General features: G+C 46.6%; 1 protein-coding gene across 2 annotated transcripts in view; it reads left to right on the forward strand.

Annotated features, from left to right (window-relative positions):
* The window catches only part of LOC147034202 (uncharacterized), a 115,604-nt gene extending 96,333 nt beyond the window's left edge, over window positions 1-19,271 (forward strand). For both annotated transcript variants that reach the window (XM_085878731.1, XM_085878721.1), the window contains exon 6: window positions 19,002-19,271. In XM_085878731.1, the coding sequence (XP_085734857.1) occupies window positions 19,002-19,256 (255 nt within the window). In that variant the 3' untranslated portion in view covers window positions 19,257-19,271. The remainder of the gene's footprint in view (window positions 1-19,001) is intronic.
* Window positions 19,272-19,873: the final 602 nt, after the last annotated feature.

Below are 19,873 nucleotides of genomic sequence, written 5' to 3' on the forward strand. Positions count from 1 at the left end.
TATACATATATATATATATATATATATATATATATATATATATATATATATATATATATATATATATATATATATATATATATATATATATATACATATATATATATATATATATATATGTATGTGTATATACATATATATATATATATATATATATATATATATATATATATATAATCCCATTGGATGTTTACACACTATTAATAATAAAATTAATCGCATCACAATCCATTGTTCCTAAATTAACTTTTCAATTTCACCAAAAACAAAACAACGAGAGGGGCAGCACTCTGTAGAGTGCAAAACCTCCGCCGCCAATACTGCGAGGTCACTCAAGTGAACCTGATATCCTATTCATTCAATTTGATGTCAACAGTGCTCACAGAGTTATAGTTTGCAACTTTCCCTTTTACTTTTAACTTTTACATACTCAATTCATTCGTCATAACTAGATTCCTTGAGACAGAAATTGATTTTACGTGGGTATATCCAACTGAAGTTCCAAAATCAGCCGCAATTATAATTAACCTCTGCCATCTTCGAAGATGGATGGAAGTTACTGTTTTCACCCCTTTCTGTTTGTTTGTTTGTTTGTTTGTTTGTTTGTTTGTGAACAGTATTACGGAAAAACTCCTCGACAGATTTCGACGAAACTTGGTGGGGGGGGTGAGGTATGTATGGTCCAAGGATCATGCCATTAAATTTTGGACTTGGTCCCCCCCCCCCAAAAAAATTGTTGAAGAAAATATTTTTTTTTTTTGCATTTCTACATGTTTTAAGTGATTTCCAACCCCCCCCCCAAAAAAATTGTTACCCTCCCCCCCCAAAAAAATAGTTTTAGAAAATTTTTTTTGCATTTTTAAATGTTTTAAGTCATTTCCAACCCCCCCCCCCCAAAAAAACGTAGAAAAGAACTATAACTGTCAGCACTGTTGACATCATATTCAATGAATAAGATATAAGGTTCACTTGAGTTACCCAGCAGTATTGGCGGCGGAAGTTTTGCACTCTCCCGAGTGCTCCCCCTCTAGTTTTGGCATGTTTTTTTGTTATGTGGGAAATCACTGATAACATGCAGAAATGCAAAAAAAAAAAAAAATCGAAATTGTTTTAAAAAGTTGCAAAAAATTTTTTTTCTTGAACAATTTTTTTTGGGGGGGGGCGGGGGTTGGAAATCACTTAAAACATGTAGAAATGCAAAAAAAAAAAGATTTCTAATATTTTTTTAAAAATGGCCGCCATAGAGGCCATATTGGATTTTGGACCAAGTCCAAAATCTAATGACATGATCCTTGTACCATACCTAATCCCCCCACCAAGTTTCGTCAAAATCCGTCAAGGAGTTTTTCCGTAATACTGTTCACAAACAAACAAACAAACAAACAAACAGAAAGGGGTGAAAACGGTAACCTCCGATCTTCGATGGCGGAGGTTAATAAAATCTTCTCTTTCGAAATTAATTTGTGATCATCATGAATGTACAATAACATGAAACGGAGTGAAGTTTTTGTTTCGTGATCTTGTAAGCTCTTGTTTACTTATAAATGTGGCTTATATCCCCATTATTGTAGAAACAGTAAAATAAATAAAACATTTAAACTTGTAGAACGTACACCGTAAAGTGTAACACACACACACACACACACACACACACACACACACACACACACACACACACACACACACACACACACACACACAGAGCCCCGAGTAAGTCTCTCAATAACTTCAGCGATTTATAGTTGGGGAATGGTCTTCATCCAGATCTTCATGACGATCAACATCAGTTTCTGCTGTCCGTTGTCCTTCCAGTGTGGACATAATTTGGCCCTTGTCCGATGTAGGAAGTAAATCTCCTTTTCTGTCACAAAAGGATCTTGTGTATGAAGAGAACTCCGACCTTCCAAGGGTTTCCTAAACATCAACGTCTGGCCTCGATCTTGCAACAATTAGGCACCTTGGAAAGAGTGCACGCTCATCTTTCACCTCCATGACCTGGGATCCTACTTTGAAGGATGCTCACTTGTTTGCACCTTTCCATGTGTCCAAGTTTATTTGATTCATGGGGCTCCACAAATTCACCTTTCCAGTGATAACTCGGTCCAGTACAAAACATGATATGGTTTTTGTCCAATGTTGGTCATGTTGCATGGATCATGCACTACAATGCTTGGCATAACTGTTTGGTTGATGAGGTTTGTTCGTTCTTCTCCATCAAACGTGAATGGATCTTGGTAAGTCTAAATCACATTTCTTAGCTTGTCCACCTGCTTGTCCTGCCGCTCGTTTAGACTTTATGACAGCTCATAATGCTGTTGTCCACTTGTTTTCTGAGAGCCAGCCATGGTTGAAGCTTCTTCTGCTCATCGAGCGAGCTCTGGGGCGATGAAGAACAGTCTTGTTATCCCGCACTCACAAAGCGAAGAGCGGGGTTCAGCAATTGGTCGTGTACATACAAAGAACGTCGGTGTCTGCATTTTATTCCCTTTTCTCTGCAACCGCTTGTTGGATTGACATGAAATTTTCACCATAGATTAAACCTTAGTTCCTGTCCTATGGGGAAGAAGTGTGTTTATTATGACGTCATAGGTGCCTTCATTATGACGTTATAATTGCATACGTAGAATGCAACATCCAATCGGTATGAAAATTGATGAGGGTCAGAGGGATAAATTAGTCAACAGAAAAAAAAATTGATGACGGCATCAGTTACATGGTTCGGCAGCTGTATTATTTAAAAAGAAAAATTAACTTTCAAAAATCTTTGAAATGGCTGAACAGATCGAGGTGAAACTACATAGGAATGACCACCTATCCATGAGGGACAAAAAGTTCCCCACCGATGACGTCATAGATCAAATGGTTTGGCAGCCAGACTGAAACCTTTTAAAAGCTTCTTTTCCCAAACGGCTGGACAGATCAAGGGGAAACTTCACACACGTTCCCCAAGCCTTGGGGATACCAGGGTGTTCACAAATAATTGATGTCACATGGTTTGGCAGCCATATTGGATTGAAGGAAAATATGTAAAACTTTCTCTCTTGAACTGCTGCATCAATCCATGTGAAACTTCAAAATTATGATATAGTCGTGATGGGGAATATATGTTTTAAATTTCAACCTGATCGGACACCTGGTCTCCAGCCAGAATTATTTCATTTTTTGAATCTGGGTTTAATTTTTTGATTCGGGTTCTTTTTGATTTTTTTTTTTAATAAGGCTCACTTGGCTGTACCTGGATGGGTATGAGGGAAGAGGAGTAGCAGTTAAAACCCTAATCCTATCCAGATTCCTCCTGATTACTTCATAGCTTGGCAAAAAATATTTTTTGCCAAGTATGTTGCTCTGTGGCGTTTGTCTGTCTGTTTGTTTGTCACACAATTTTTGTCCACAGTTTTCAAGCAATCGTTCTGATATTTTTTGTGCATGTAGTTCACCAGCCAAGGACAGCGATGTTTGATTTTGGTGAAGATCCGGATCTGAGAATTTTTTCAGTGATTCTTCACCATTGACATCCTGGCGTTGGCTTAGTGGTTGGGATGATGGCTTGGCATCCTCGGGTCCTGAGTTCGAACCCTGTTGGCCACTGAATTAACACATGGGAGTTGACTCAGCCTGCCATCCTTCCGAGGTCGGCGAAATGAGCACCAGTGTACTGGTAATCGGGGCACTGCATCAGCGGCACAGCTGCACTCCTAACCAATGATGCAACCAGCAGCCAAAAAGGCAGCACATGATGGGAACCATGGAGAGATAGGGATAAAAAAAATGATGTATAGCACAATATCTCAAAAGATTATGGATGGATTCAGAGGAAACTTGGTGGACAGATTGGGTGAGTGACACGAACAAATCGATTCAATTTTGGTGAAGATCCGAATCCAGATCTCGATTCGAGAATTATTTAATTTTTAAGTGATTCTTCACCATTGAGAGATCGGGACAAAAACGACATTGCATGATACATCCCAAGTTGTGGACGGATTCAGATGAAACTTTCTGGACAGGTTGGGCGTGTGACACGGACGAATTGATTCAATTGTAGTTAAGATCTGATTCCGGATTCGAGAATTTTTCAAGTGATTCTTCACCATTGAGAAATAGGGCCAAAGACAATATATAGCACAATCTCTCACCTTCACCCTTTAATTCCTCTTTTTCGCACCTTTGGAACTCACTCCCACAATCTTCAATCCCACTCTTCCCTCCATGTCTTCTAAACAGCTGTTCACCACCATCTCTTATCTCCCCCCATCCAAAGCCACAATCTTTTCTACCCCGGCTAATCCACCCCAAACCCACCTCCTTCAAATTCCCTGTCATTTAAGGACCTGAAAGTCCCTGTGGTGTCCATCTCGTTTACCCTGTGTACCCCACCCCATCCCTCCTCATGTGTCTGTTCCACGCTGTTTTTTTCCTCCCCTCTCCCCCCTGTTGTCTCCTGCTCCCTTTGGTGTACGTTGTGTGTGTTAGCTCTCAAACGAGGTTTGACGGTGAATACAAAAATAATAAAATCTCAAAAGGTTATGGATGGATTCCACAGAAACGTTGTGGACAGGTTGGGAGTGTCAAAAGGACTAATTGATTCAATTTTGGTGAAGATTCGATTCCGGATCCGCATACGAGAATTTTTCAAGTGATTCTTCAGTATTGAGAGAAGGGGCCAAAAACTATTGTCGTGAAGGTGGCCGGGTTCGAACCCCGCTCCTGTCAGCAGTTGTAGGGGAGCTGGGGTTCGATTCCCACAACCTAAATTTGTGGTAACCAGGCGGTTAACACTGACCAACCTCCTGGGACGGTCGAACGGTCCTTATTCCTCGGAGGCGGACACGCTCATTGACATGTCGTCCATGAGCTGGAGGGCCATTTCTGGCCAATTGGTACCATCTTGAGGGACCAAGGTTTGTTGTGATTTTCTGTTCGGTTGATGTATCTGAAACACAAAAATGCATGATGGACATCTGAGTGGAGTAGCTCAAGAATTTTACACAGCTTGATGTGCAGCAGGAGTATATCCACAAAACACGCAAATTTTATCATGTTTATGATTTAGTGGAGTCATCACTCAAATGTAATGCACTTTATTTGAAAGTAAATTTAAATCACATCCAGATCACAAATCATGCATTTTACTTCCAAACTGCAAAATTAAAAGGATACTAAGTTTTATTAATCTGACATCGTTTCAAAGATGCTACATGTTCAATTCAATAGCAGAAGAAAATGTATATGTTGTGAAGTTCTTGAACAATTTTGAACAGAATGTGCCACGGAGTTATCTTTTATCCCACGGTGTTGAATAAAGAAAATAGCTATTCGACATAATCATTAAACAGAAACAGGCAATGACAAATAATTTGAGAGATATGCATTATGGAGTCTCAATTGTCAAAGTCACCGTCGTCATCGACCTCATGATCCACGCTGCCGTCCAACTGTTCATCTTGGACCTTCATGCTCGCACACTCCTGGAGAACACAAGCAGCTGCGCAGCTTCGGCCATTGACCATGTATGTGCATGATGGCAGCCTACACTCCCGTTTACACTTACAGGATAAAAATTCCAGAACAACATCAGGAGCTGGGGCACCAGACATTCACTCAATGGTAAGTCTACCATCGTCATCCAATACCCAACCATTACAGTCAAGTGGACTGGGGACATGTGGAGTTACTTCAAGACTGTGGTGCCAAATGGCTGCTTGGTAACATGCTCTGGTAGCATGAAGCTTCAAACAATCCTGACAAGGAGAGAGTTGTCCTGACTGGATATCACCATTCTGAGTACGGAACAACTGAAACCACATCTCGTTAACTTCTGTGATTTCAGTTTGAGACATGTACAGCTTACAAGTGAATTCCTCAAGCACATGGAAGAGATCATCCTGTCGTGTCCAGTCTTTCCCCAAGTCACTGAAAGCTGTCTGAAACCTTGGATTGTTGATGAGGAGTTTGAGTCCTGTCACCTTTCCACGGCCACTGAAAGCGCTTACTGTGTCACAGCCTGTGTAGGAATGCAATCCCAATAAAGCTTTACAGATGTTTCTGCCGAGAGCACAAGCAACTCTTGTTATGTCAACAAGTCTGGTGCGGGTTGATGATCCACATCGGATGAACAGATTACAGTCTATGTCATCATGAAAAGCCAGACATCGCACCATGACGTCTGTGTCTTCTGAAGTTACTATCACAGAATGGAAACTTGACGATGCATGCTTACAATGTTGTAGCAAGCGTGTATCTGCTTCCTCTTGAGATGAACGGAGCTCGTCAACTTCAACTACAGCCCCACGGGTGATCTTGGTGCAGATATCCTCACATGTGACATAAAGTACCTTGTCTTTAAGTCTTATTCTGTAGGGCTCTGTTCCCCATTGCTCTGTGACGAATTTGATCAGCTTCGTCTTGCTGATGTCACAAGACAGAAGACGCCTCCATTGGTGTATTCGGTGACCGGGTGCAATGTTTGTGAAGTGGATACCTCCATCAGTCGACCTCAGTCGACCTTTTCTGCATCTTTTATCGATATCTGTTTGTAGACGTCGAATACCACATCAACCCTGTTGCTCCTTGCTGATGTATTCAGCACAGCTGAAAGAAGCATATCAGCCACTTCATCAAAAGTGAGATTCTCCCCTTTCAGCCTCTGTACAATACTCATGCCATCAATGATACACGCTGAGGGGTGTTGGACGTTTTCCGCACCAGAGACCTTACTTTCTAGCTTTCTGGCAAGGGCTGCTTTGTTGGTTTTCTTCATAGTACCATCACAGTTGGCCAAGGACGAGGGAAGGGGGCCTAGGGGGTGTTTCAGTACATCATTCATGTTCAACTTTCTGCTGGAAGCTACGAGTATCATCTGTCCAAACAGTTTATTGTCACTTTTGAGGACTTACTCCTTGTGAGGTAGTTTTCTGCTGATCCTTTTGTGGACATTATCAAATGTCTTCATCTGCATCTTTGGCAATCTGTCAAACAATGGTTTTTCTCATCCTTCAGTACGCTGTATGTGATAATCTGTATGTGATAATAATAATAACCCGCACGGTGCTCGTTGAATGCTGAGTGGCGAAGATGTGGTAGCGTGGTTGTGGAAGGTGGCGTCGTGTCGTGAATGGCGTGATCGTTGAGATGTTGGTTGTGGCAATGTTCGTTGTTGTTTTTGCACCAAATTAATAATAGCCAAAGAAAAACGACTATCTGAAGGATCGCAGCCCGAATGGATCACATATATTCCCTCTACACAACGGGTTTGGGCTAACTACACATGGACTGATCGATATATCTCACCTGAGGACCCTTTATGGTGTAATGTGAATTTCCACACCGTAACACTATTTCCTCCCCTTTTTACAGACTCGTCCCGAGTCGTCAAATCCTCGTGTACCATCATGTGTCATTCTCCCCTAATACGTTTTACCTTCAGATCCCTGAGTGCCACATTCATGGTATTTGTGTCCCCAAAATAAATAACCTGAGGGCTGAGTAACTTACTAACAAACACACTCATACGGACGACTTAAATAAATTGCCGGCGCGAAGACACACATGCCGGGGGCGCACTCATATTTACATCTAAACACCTTAACTTACAAATTTTACACTAAACCATGGCCCAGGATCAATGGACAATGCAGGCAGAATGGCATTTAGCAGGAGCCAGGCTGCTCGCATGCAGTCTCTGGCTCAGGCAATGCAGGTGACAGGAAATGTGGCCGGCTGCATACACGCAGTCCAAGGCCTCCCCCTTTTAAATGAACGCAGTGAACCACAACGGCGCATGAGCTGCGCAACGCAGTCTCTGTGCCAGCTCAAGTGGCACACGCAATGAACACAACGGATGGATGGATGGATGAATGGATGCAAACACGGTGCACGGGTCGCCACTGCAGACCCGTGTTGTCGCTGCCAACAGGGCAGTCCTCGCAAACTGCGCGACGATCCTGGCGCACATGGCATTGAACCAAAGGGGGGAGAAATGCAAAACAGAACGGGGCTGGTGGACATGGGCAGCAGGCATGGGCCAAGGCAAAGGCAGGCAGGCAAACAAGCCGGCAGACGAAGTGACCGGCACAGGCCTTGTAGCAAACACAGCCAGCAGACGATGTGGCCGGCACAGGCCTTGCAGTAACAGCCAGCAGACGAAGTGGCCGGCACAGGCCTTGCAGTAAACAGCCTGCCGATGAAGTGGCCAGCCTTTGCCTTTCAGTGGAACGAGTGCGGTGGTACTGGTGGTACTGGAACGAGTGCGGTGGTCCAGCGGCCCACAATGAAAGCGAAGGGATGGATGGTGCGGAGGGGTACACTTCCTAATCTACCCCGGGGCTTTCAACAAGCGCCTCTCGCTTAATCTATCGGTTCTAACAACCCAGATTCCCGTCGCCTGTGTTGGTGTCCTCGCAAATTTCGGGCCATGCCCTCAAATTTTCCTCCCGTGCCCTCACACGGTCTCATGGCTGGGACGCGTGGCTCTCTTGGCAGGAACTACCCTCTGCCAATTCCCCAACGATGGCACCCCCGGGCACTACACTGCCTCCGAGCCGACCAGCTCCCTAAACACCGGGGAGTGCCCTCCCTGGCGACTCCCCTGAAATGCTCACGTGGCAGGCTGGCACCCCGGGCCCCTTCCCTGGGTGCCCGTGCCCAATGCACTGCCCACGCGGCTAATGGCGCCCCGGGCCCCCGCATCATGCGGGCGCACCCATGCCCACTACGCTATCCCGGCCCCCCATGGGCCCTTGGCCTACGGCGGCCGACGAGCCTGGTGCCCGGGGTACCCACTCAGTGATACTCACCGTTCGTAGCCACGCTCTAAGCCTGTCAACAGGGCTCCTGCACCCCTCCAAACGGGTTTCGAGCCTACTTCCCCACCAACAGCAAAACGACTTCCATTTTGTCAATTTAACTGACCCCGGGGGCCCTGGGGCGGGAATCACTCCTCCCCCCCAATCACTCATCGCACCATGCATTCCCCATTCGCTCCATACACTCAGGCTCGCTGGCCTCACTCACTCAACAAGCCTCCACCTCACAACTCTTCAACACACACCGCTGATTTCTGCCATCCTGCTCACTAAATCCACTAACTAACTCGTGCTCCCACGTCGTCCCTTACACTACAGCACGTTCCATTTAACACTACGTAGCTAAGCTTCGTCCTCTCTACACACTCACAGTCTGTCACTGTCCTCAAATCATTATTTCCCATCTCCCTTCCTAAATCTCACCTAAAATCCCTCTACCTAATCCATTCCACGGGCTCCATGAGGACTTACCCCTGCCCCATGAAGCCGGTTAAGCTAAGCTAACCCTTCCCCCTAACTCGTGCCATTCCTGTGCCCGGGCAGGGGGGTCTTCCACCCATTGCCTGGGAATCCTGTTCACCCGAAAACGAGGCTTGCTTTTGTTTTCCATTTTTTTTTTGTCATGCGCGGCAACTCACAGCTCGCGCACGTTGCACCTTGCCCGTGATGTCATGCAGCTGTTTGTGTCCCTCTTCCCTCTTGGACGGTACCATCCGGCAGGGATTCACCCTCCTGCCGGATTCCAACCACACGTGTAGCCATGACGTCACCGTGCGCACCTCAGAAGCAAACCTCACACTCCGAGGGGCTCCCCACGCGAACACATGTGCTCTGCCCGTCCGTAACCTGCGCAGTGCGCTTTGCGAACAGAACACCCTGCGCAGGCCACGTTGAGTTTCACACACGCGCCCGCCTGGAGAACCCATCCGGTCCAAATCCGTAATCCTGCCTAACCTTTGTCCGTCCGCGGGATCGGCAACATTCACCGCTGGCGTTTCCGGACCGTGGTTCACTCCCGCAAGCGCACACGTGGCGGCCTCGTGCGTTGCACAGCACGGACCTCGCGCTCGCCGCTGAGTAAACCCGGCACGGTCCCCAAAACAGCTACGGCCGCTACCCGGCCTCCGTCCCTTATTTGTCGCCATCGTTGTCGCCATTCAACCCATGCACACCTGCGTGTCACGACACTCAGACTCCACTCCATCACACTCACACCCGGAGACGTGGCTGCATGTTCACGCATGCCGACCGTCATCTCCCTTACACACAGCGACCTCACACACGCTGTCCCCCTTTCACTCGGCCGTTCACTCACGTATGCCCTCTCACTCACAAACGTGGTTCCACTCACTCCCGGCCTTCCACTTGCACACGTGGCTCCTTCCACACACGGTGCCTCATCCACACACGGCGTGTTGGGAGGAACGCACTCCGGCACACTCGCCACCATACCACTCACACACGGGGTCGTACTCGCACCTTGCATGCTGGAAAGCACGCATCTCCGCACACTCGCAAACACACACACCTGCACAACCACACTGGGGATTCGTGTCCCCACAAGGGTCCCCGGAGTCTCTATACCCCCCAAGCTGCACGCACACCTGTCCACAGAACTCGCTCCCTCAACCTCGCTTGGCATGACCGAACCCACCTGGTCGTGACTCGCTTCAAGGGAGAATAGCGTCTCCCTCCGTTCCCGAAGGAGGCCATCCAGCTGCTTGCACCGGGTCATAAAACATTCTGCGAGCTCCCCCTCATCGTCCTCCACTATCTCAATGTGTGTGTGCTCGTCACTAACCCCGTCCAATTCGACCTCTATCTCCCGTGTCTCTGTACATTTTCTCTCCTTGGCCCTTATTTCTGTTTCTTCCTGGTTCCATTTTCCTTCCCATTTGAGTCGTTCTTCCTCTCTGAGCTTTTTGAGTTGTTCGTTCTCTTTCCGGAGTTTTTCAATCTCCGTGGACTTGAATTTTGCTCTCCCCTCGAGCTGGTTAATTTCAAACTCGTATAGTTTTTGTTTTCTCTCCCACTGTTCCTCCTGCTCTTCATTTTCCAGTCTTATTGTTTCTTTCAATTGGCTCATTTCCTTCCTGTGTTTCATTCGCTGTTCTCTCATTACTCTTCCTTGTTTCCTCTCCTGTCCTTCCTTCTCCAGTTTCATGGTTTGCTTCATTTGGTTAATCTCCTTTTTGTGTTTCATTTGCTGCTGTCTCATTACTCTTCCTTGTTTCCTCTCCTGTCCTTCCTTCTCCAGTTTCGTGGTTTTCTTAATTTGGTTAATTTCCCTTTTGTATTTCATTCGCTGTTCTTTGTCTATCTCCTCGCACTCCAGTCTCGCCTTTTCTTTCAATTGGTCAACCTCGGCTTCATGTTCCTTTTGTTTTCTATCCCATGTTCCTCTCGTTCTTCCCAATCCAATCTCATTGTGTCCTTCAATCTCCTGATTTCTCCTTCCTGCTTCATTCGTTCTTCCTTCATTACTCTTTCCTGCATCTCGTTATTTCTTTCAGTTGGCTGACTTCCTTCTCCTGTCTCAATCTTTGTTCTTTCAGTACTCTTTCTTGTTCCTCATTCTTTAATCTGGCCTTCACTTCCAGCTGTTCGATCTGTACAGTGTGGTTCCTTAACGTTTCATTTTCTGCTGCTGTTCTTTCTTCTCTCACCATCCTCAACTCATTTTGTAATTCCGTCACTTTGTTTTGGTGTTTCTGTAACTCAGAAGTTTTCTTTTCAAATTTATTTCTCATCTCCACACACTCCAACGTTGCTTTGGCTTCTAACTGTTCTTCCTTCTTGCCCTTGTGGTTTTCTACCCATCTTCCCAGTTCCTCTGTCTCCGTTTTTACCTCCAGTCCCAGCTTATCAACTCTCTTCATCATGTCTTGAAGTCTTTTCTTACACACCACCGTTACGACCTTCAATCCCTCCTTTGTCTCCTCCTGGCTTTCTTTTAATTTTTCTATTGCCTTCGTTACCTCGTGTCTCGTCTTACACGTTTCGGTCTCCCCGTTTAATTTCTCCCCTTTGTGTCACCGTCACGTCCTCTGTCACGACTCTCGCCCAACACGTCTCCCGTATTAATCGGTCCGTTCCCGCCTCCATTGCGGGCCTGACAGCCGTTGCACTCCCTCCCAGCTCGTTCGCCCCAGCACGTGGCGTCGCCATTATGCCCGCCGTTGTCCGCGTTTCGCTCCCCGCAATTGCCATTATGCCTGCCTGCAGGCCTATGCCCATGTTCTGCATCTCACCCCGTCGTATTTGCGTATTTGCCTCCATGTTTTCATTCATGCCTTTTATTTCGTTTTTCATTTGTTGCGCATTTCCATCCATCTTGTTGTTTATTTCTTTAGTGTTTGTATCCATCTTTCCGTTCATGCCTTTTATTTTGTTTTTCATTTCATTAGTGTTTGTATCCATCTTTCCGTTCATGCCTTTTATTTCGTTTTTCATTTCATTAGTGTTTGTATCCATCTTTCCGTTCATGCCTTTTATTTCGTTTTTCATTTCATTAGTGTTTGTATCCATCTTTCCGTTCATGCCTTTTATTTCGTTTTTCATTTCATTAGTGTTTGTATCCATCTTTCCGTTCATGCCATCTATTTTTTTCATTTAACTGTCGCGCATTTGTTTGCATCATCAGCATCAGCTGTGCGATGTCCGATGGCCCAAGCAGGATCGATCCGCCATTATCGGTCGTAGTTTCGCTGGGGGCCGGGGAAGGGCCTTGACGAGGGAGGGGTGGGGGGGGTGTCATCCATCGCGGCTGCTGCCGCGCCCATTTCAGGCTCCGGGTTCGGTTGGGGAAATTCATCCTGCACGGACATGTCCTGCCCTCGGGGCTTTCGTCCTGGGCCATGGATTCTTCCAATTCTACATCCATCTCTAATACCCCCGGCACCCGTTCGCGTTGAGACTTCATCTTATTTCACATAACGGGATTAATTTTTTAAAAAGCTCGTATTTTGGAGGGAGCGGGGGGGGGGGGGTCGCCTCGCACAACCCTGGTCCGATCCCCATGAATTAGCCTGGAGATGGGAGAGTTTGTTTCCCGCTCGCTGACACCACTGTTGTGAATTTTGGCCCGTCCGGCGTGCGACGAACGCGTGTAGCCAAAAGCGGCCGCCTCGCCCACCGGAACGGACAATTCAGTCGTGACCCTCTGGGAACTACCGCCCGGAGCCAGTCACGGGTGGGGGTTTAACCTCACCACAACTCAGTCCGCATTCAACCCGCGCAAAATAGGGTCCGGTCGCCGAATGGTCGATTTACCTAAGTACCCGCGCGAGTCGCGTACCAAGGAGTTGTACCACGCCACAGGTCGACTCTGGACACGAACCGCTTGAGCGGCCCGTTCCGTACTACAGGGATAACAGAGCGGAGTTATCGTCGACCTTGACGGTTCAGATTAGTTACCGGGAACTTACACCCACGACCAATCCCTTACGTGATGCAAGATGGAGAGTCAATAAAAGGAAAAAGACGCAACGAAACGGGAAACAGTTCAACAAGCAAGCACTTTTAATACGGACACACGGAAGCACGTATTTTACAGTCATACAATATGCAAGCAACAAAGAAACAAAAGCAAGAATGACGCCAGAGTTAATATCGAATAAAACTTACACACGGCAACACTTACACAGTTTTACTTACAGGACTGGCGCCACCCACAGACATTTACACAAAACCCCAAAAGAAAATGAGTCGCGACTTCCCTGGGCGCGTCGTCCCTCCTCCCACGACCGTCGGCGTGGTCGCGCCTGGCCCCGACTCCTCTCGCGGTCTGCGAGCTCGTGCCGTGCCTCCCGTCTGTGCCTCAGTGGACAGGCCGCACGCCAAACCGCGAGCGCAGGACCAGAACGAGCCAAGACCCAGCGTCCACAGCTGCCAGAGCAGACGAGTGCAGAGGAAGAGGAAGAGCCATCGAGGAAGAAGAAACGCGAAGCCAGGACCAGGACGAGAGAAGAGGGAGTGAGATTCATGAGGAAGAGAAGAAGAAAAAAGAAGCAGCCCCAGAAAACGCGAACCCTCCTCGTCCGTTCCTTTTGTAGCGCGGGGCCCCGCCCTTCGCTCCGCCCCGTTTCTCGGCTCTACCTTTCTTCGAGGTGTTTCCAGACAGCTCTCGAAGGGGGGCGTGCCCCCACTCCGACCGCCTCACGCTGTTCATCCACCAATTGGCGGCGAGCTGCCCTGCCCCTTTCCTTCACACCAAGCGCGGGGAAAAATGGCGGGAAAACCCCACAAGCGTTGTTGGTTTTTGTTCTTGCCCGCGCCCGCACGGTGCTCGTTGAATGGCGAGTGGCGAAGATGTGGTAGCGTGGTTGTGGAAGGTGGCATCGTGTAGTGAATGGCGTGATCGTTGAGATGTTGGTTGTGGCAATGTTCGTTGTTGTTTTTGCACCAAATTAATAATAGCCAAAGAAAAACGACTATCTGAAGGATCGCAGCCCAAATGGATCACATATATTCCCTCTATACAACGGGTTTGGGCTAACTACACATTGACTTATCGATATATCTCTCCTGAGGACCCTTTATGGTGTAATGCGAATTCCCACAACCGTAACAATATATTAGTTTCGCCCCATCTCTCAATGGTGAAGAATCATTAAAAAGTTCTCGTAGTCGGATCCGGATTTAGATTTTCACCAAAATCTAATCCGTTCGTCCTTGTCACTCACCGAACGTGTCCACCAAGTTTCATATGAATCTGCCCATAATGTCTGGAGATATTGTGCGAAATATCATTGTTGACCCGATCTCTCAATGGTGAAGAATCACTTTAAAAATTCTCAGATCCAGATCCGGATTCAGATCTTCACCAAAATTAAACGTTGCTCTTCATGGCCGGTCACCTTCACACACACAAAAAAAATTCAGAACTTGAAAACTGTGGCCAGAAATCGTGTGACAGACACAGACAAACAGACAAACACTCCTGACCAACATAGTGTTGCGGGCCGGGGGTCAGTGGCGAGAACGTCCACCAGGTGGGGGGGGATTGCATCGTCTCCCATGAAACTCCCCGGAATTGTCGGCCGTCGCTCGGGATAACTCTGTGAGGCGGCGGGTCGCTTAACCGACCGTGGACGCCAATACCTCCACCACGTAGCTTAGGGTCTTTTTGTCTGGAACCAATTTACTTAATTATCTACGCGGTGTCGTCCACCGGAGAACCACGCCCTTGGCACGTCTTACTCGAACCGGGTCACTTTTCTGACTGCGGTAGAGTTCCATCTACCGACTACCAACTCCGGTTCGGGTGCAGCCGAGCAGAAACTGCCAAAGCCGTGCCGGCTGGGATGAACGGATTAACGGGAACAAAGACCCGGCTAAAACTCAGATCCGAACCATGCTGGACCAATTCAAGAAAGGACGGAAACAAACTGGGGACATTTCTGCAATTGTTTATTTACAATAAAAAGACACAGGGAAGACAACGCGGATATGCAAGTAATATTTACAATTATCAAAAGCAAACACTTAAACAGTTTCTGCTTATAAGACGGGCCCACACGCAGACACACACACAAATGAAAATAAACCCAGAGTTCTTTATTGGACCCTCGCAGCCGAGGAGAGAGACGAGCTGGGGGTCAGAGTTCAGCTGGGTACCTGACCGTCGGAGGAAGGGGGTGCTCCGTGGTGCGGCACCTGACAATGGTCGTTGGTTTGGTCCCCAGTCGCACGTGTGGGACTCGTGGTTCGTGGCGGAGCTCGGGTGGTGAATAGCGGGGTCCACGGAGAGGAGTCAGGGTCGCTCTTTCCTTTCCTTGTCGAGGGCCAGCAGGGACACGTTCACCCCCTTCATGACCTTCTGCTCAACCCTCCCCTTCAAAAGAACTGCACGCTCAACAACAACCCTCAAAGCCCCATCCAAAACCTTGTCAGAAACCCGTGGAGAGCTTCCTCCAAGACGCTTCTTCCTCACTCGACTCTCAACCATCACAACCCTGTCAAAAACCTCAGAACAACCTTCGTAACAACCCCCTGCCTCAGAGAGTGCTCGGGAATTTATGGACCTCCCTCAACGGGGCGGGGCTCGCTCGAACAGACGTCACTCTCCGCCCTGATTGGACAGGCTCCTACGGGTTCGCCCTTTCTGGGCGGGGTTTCGGCCCCTGACGGGAAACCCCACCCACTCTTCCACACGGGTTCATACTTGTCGAGGAACAGTATCAATGTTGCAAAGGTCGTCGTGAAAGAGTTACGTCTGTGGAAGCCGAGAAACAAGAACAGCGAGATCCCACCTCAGCAGGTCAGGGTGCGAGAAGGCAGCCGGTTGGCGGTGGATCGTGCCGGGGGATGGGATGGTTGTTGGATGGTTGTTAGATGGTTGTTAGATGTAATAACCTAACTAAAATAAATCACAACGCACGCCTTTGATTCTCCCACTGGACAAAAGGAAGGGGATCTGACTACACACAAACTTAACGTCATAACTGACTTTTGGGACTTCTGTGTGTTGGATGCAAATGGTTTCCAGGTCCGTAACAATAGTTAGGGGGAAAAAAATTTCACCAAGTAACAAACAGACAGAGAGGGGTGAAACTCCTTCACCTTCGGTGGTGGAGGTAAAAAGGAGGTGGTTTCAAACAAAGGAAGTGGAGGTAAAAAGGAGGTGGTTTCAAACAAAGGAAGTGGAGGTAAAAAGGAGGTGGTTTCAAACAAAGGAAGTGGAGGTAAAAAGGAGGTGGTTTCAAACAAAGGAAGTGGAGGTAAAAAGGAGGTGGTTTCAAACAAAGGAAGTGGAGGTAAAAAGGAGGTGGTTTCAAATAAAGGAAGAGGTGGTAAAAAGGAGGTGGTTTCAAACATAGGAAGTGGAGGTAAAAAGGAGGTGGTTTCAAACAAAGGAAGTGGAGGTAAAAAGGAGGTGGTTTCAATAAAGGAAGAGGTGGTAAAAAGGAGGTGGTTTCAAACAAAGGAGGTGGAGGAAAAAGGAGGTGGTTTCAAACAAAGGAGGTGGAGGTAAAAAGGAGGTGGTTTCAAACAAAGGAAGAGGAGGTAAAAAGGAGGTGGTTTCAAACAAAGAAAGAGGAGGTAAAAAGGAGGTGGTTTCAAACAAAGGAAGTGGAGGTAAAAAGGAGGTGGTTTCAAACAAAGGAAGTGGAGGTAAAAAGGAGGTCGTTTCAAACTAAGGAAGTGGAAGTAAAAAGGAGGTCGTTTCAAACTAAGGAAGTGGAGGTAAAAAGGAGGTCGTTTCAAACTAAGGAAGTGGAGGTAAAAAGGAGGTGGTTTCAAACAAAGGAAGTGGAGGTAAAAAGGAGGTGGTTTTAAACAAAGGAAGTGGAGGTAAAAAGGAGGTGGTTTTAAACAAAGGAAGTGGAGGTTAAAAGGAGGTGGTTTCAAACAAAGGAGGTGGAGGTAAAAAGGAGGTGGTTTCAAACAAAGGAGGTGGAGGTAAAAAGGAGGTGGTTTCAAACAAAGGAAAAGGAGGTAAAAAGGAGGTGGTTTCAAACAAAGGAAGTGGAGGTAAAAAGGAGGTGGTTTCAAACAAAGGAAGTGGAGGTAAAAAGGAGGTGGTTTCAAACAAAGGAAGTGGAGGTAAAAAGGAGGTCGTTTCAAACTAAGGAAGTGGAGGTAAAAAGGAGGTGGTTTCAAACTAAGGAAGTGGAGGTAAAAAGGAGGTGGTTTCAAACTAAGGAAGTGGAGGTAAAAAGGAGGTGGTTTCAAACTAAGGAAGTGGAGGTAAAAAGGAGGTGGTTTCAAACTAAGGAAGTGGTCTGGACATTGAACTGGTATGTTTTATTTATTTATTTGGTCTAATTCCTGTACATATTGATAAGGACCGGATATTCCTCTTCCCACCTCGTCGAACATTCACGATATTTACTCTAAATGGAGTAAATGGGGAATAAGGTCATTTTTAACAAGTTTTCTGTGCACAAAACACTTAAAAGATGATGATGTGTTCGACATGACGAACCTGAGGTGATTGAGGCTCCACGATGGTGCACATCACGTGACACAAACAAGGGCTCTGATTGGTGGAGATTTAAAAATCAGATCGCAATTCATGTTTCATCCTGAAGTGGGGGATAAATCATCCTCCAACCCTCAAGGTTACAGAACATCTAAACCGGCAGGAATGAAGAGGTAAACCTTTAGTAGATGATACATCTTATCTTGTTCTGTGAATATTAATATTTATATTTTAGAACTTCGATCTGGGAACCAAACTGAACGGTAAATGGTCTCAGGTTGTAACTCAGATCGGCTGTCTTGGTAAGAGGGAGCAGGAGGTGATGGTCGTGGAACAAATCCTTGGATTATCCCAACATGACCTGTGATGGGACAATGGATTTTACCTCCTCACGAACTGTCAATGTTCATGAAATGTTTATCATCATTCAGATGTTTTAAAAACCACACACCACACTCACACCACTCACCACACACTGGACACCACACAGTGCTGGATTAAGCCTCGGCTGGCCCTAAGTCACATTTTGAAGTTTTCGAGAATGGCCTGAAAATTTTAAATTAGATCTCGGGCTCATGGAAATGGACCCCAGACAAAAGATGAACCGATTCAAGAACAAAATATTTCATACAAAAAAAGACATATTTAATGTGAAAATAATTTTTGGCCCGAATTTTTGGCTGGCCCGAAGGCACATGCCTTGTCTGCCTAATGGTTAATCCAGCACTGGCACCACTCACCACACTCACACCACTCATCACACACCACTCACCACACACTGGGCACCACACACCCCACTGGACACCACTCACCACACACTGGGCACCACACACCCTACTGGACACCACACACCCCACAGGACACCACACGCCACACTCACCACACACTGGACACCACTCATCACACTCACACCACTCACCACACACTGGGCACCACACACCCCACTGGACATCACACACCACACTCACCACACACTGCACACCACTCATCACACTGACACCACACACACCACTCACCACACACCAAACACCACACTATCACCACACTCCACACGGACACCAAACTGACACCACACACCACACGGACACCAAACACCACACTGTTACCACACACCACACAGACACCCCACACCACACAACACATTTTGATTACCTTCTTCATGTCCCCCTTTACCCACAAGTTAACTCCTTGTTGTTGTAATAAAACTCCGATCTCTAATTTATCACCTGATTCTGAAACTGAACCTCCACCTGCTCTCTTCTCTCCTCTAGATGATACGGAGGTTTATGACTAACGTCACCGGTACTCTTTGTAACATCTCCCGTGTTCCCGAGAACCGCGGCTGCCTCCGCCAGGCCGGTGTACAAGATGCCTTGAAATTTTACTCCAACCTGGATGATGATCTGTTCAAACTGCAGGCTTTGTTGATCACAGCACACGTGGTGGACAGCTTGGATTGTGATCCTCTGGGGAACTCCACAGGTGATGATTTCAACTTCCCTTCTCACTTACACTGTTCAACCTAAGAGGAGAAACCGGGGTTTGATTTCATTACTCCATGAATATAACAATGGAATAACTGGATCGATTAATAACAATGGAATACCTGGATCGATTAATAACAATGGAATACATGGATTGATTAATAACAATGGAAAACCTACATTGATTCATAATGGTGGAACACCTGGATCAATTCCTTTTGATGGATTTTGACATTTGAATCTCGTCCAGTTTTAGAGTGTAAACGAGTTTTAAACAAAGGTATTTATATAATTATATCCCCAATTACTAACATTTGCTTTGATGTGGATTATGACAGGACGTGCAGTCACGATAAAATAATCGAAAAATAGATGTAGATTGTAGGAGATCACCGCAGCAGATTACAGTCGATATACATTGTAGTAGATCACCGCATCACATAACAGTCGATGTAGATTGTAGTAGATCACCACAGCAGATAACAGTCTATGTAGATTGTGGTAGATCACCGCATCAGATCACCGCATCAGATAACAGTCGATGTAGATTGTAGTAGATCACCGCATCAGATAACAGTCGATGTAGATTGTAGTAGATCACCGCATCAGATAACAGTCGATGTAGATTGTAGTAGATCACCACAGCAGATTACAGTCGG

This window comes from Eptatretus burgeri, chromosome 1 (assembly GCF_056783735.1).
Source record: "Eptatretus burgeri isolate ZD-2024b chromosome 1, Ebu_testis_v1, whole genome shotgun sequence".
Lineage (NCBI taxonomy): Eukaryota > Metazoa > Chordata > Myxini > Myxiniformes > Myxinidae > Eptatretus > Eptatretus burgeri.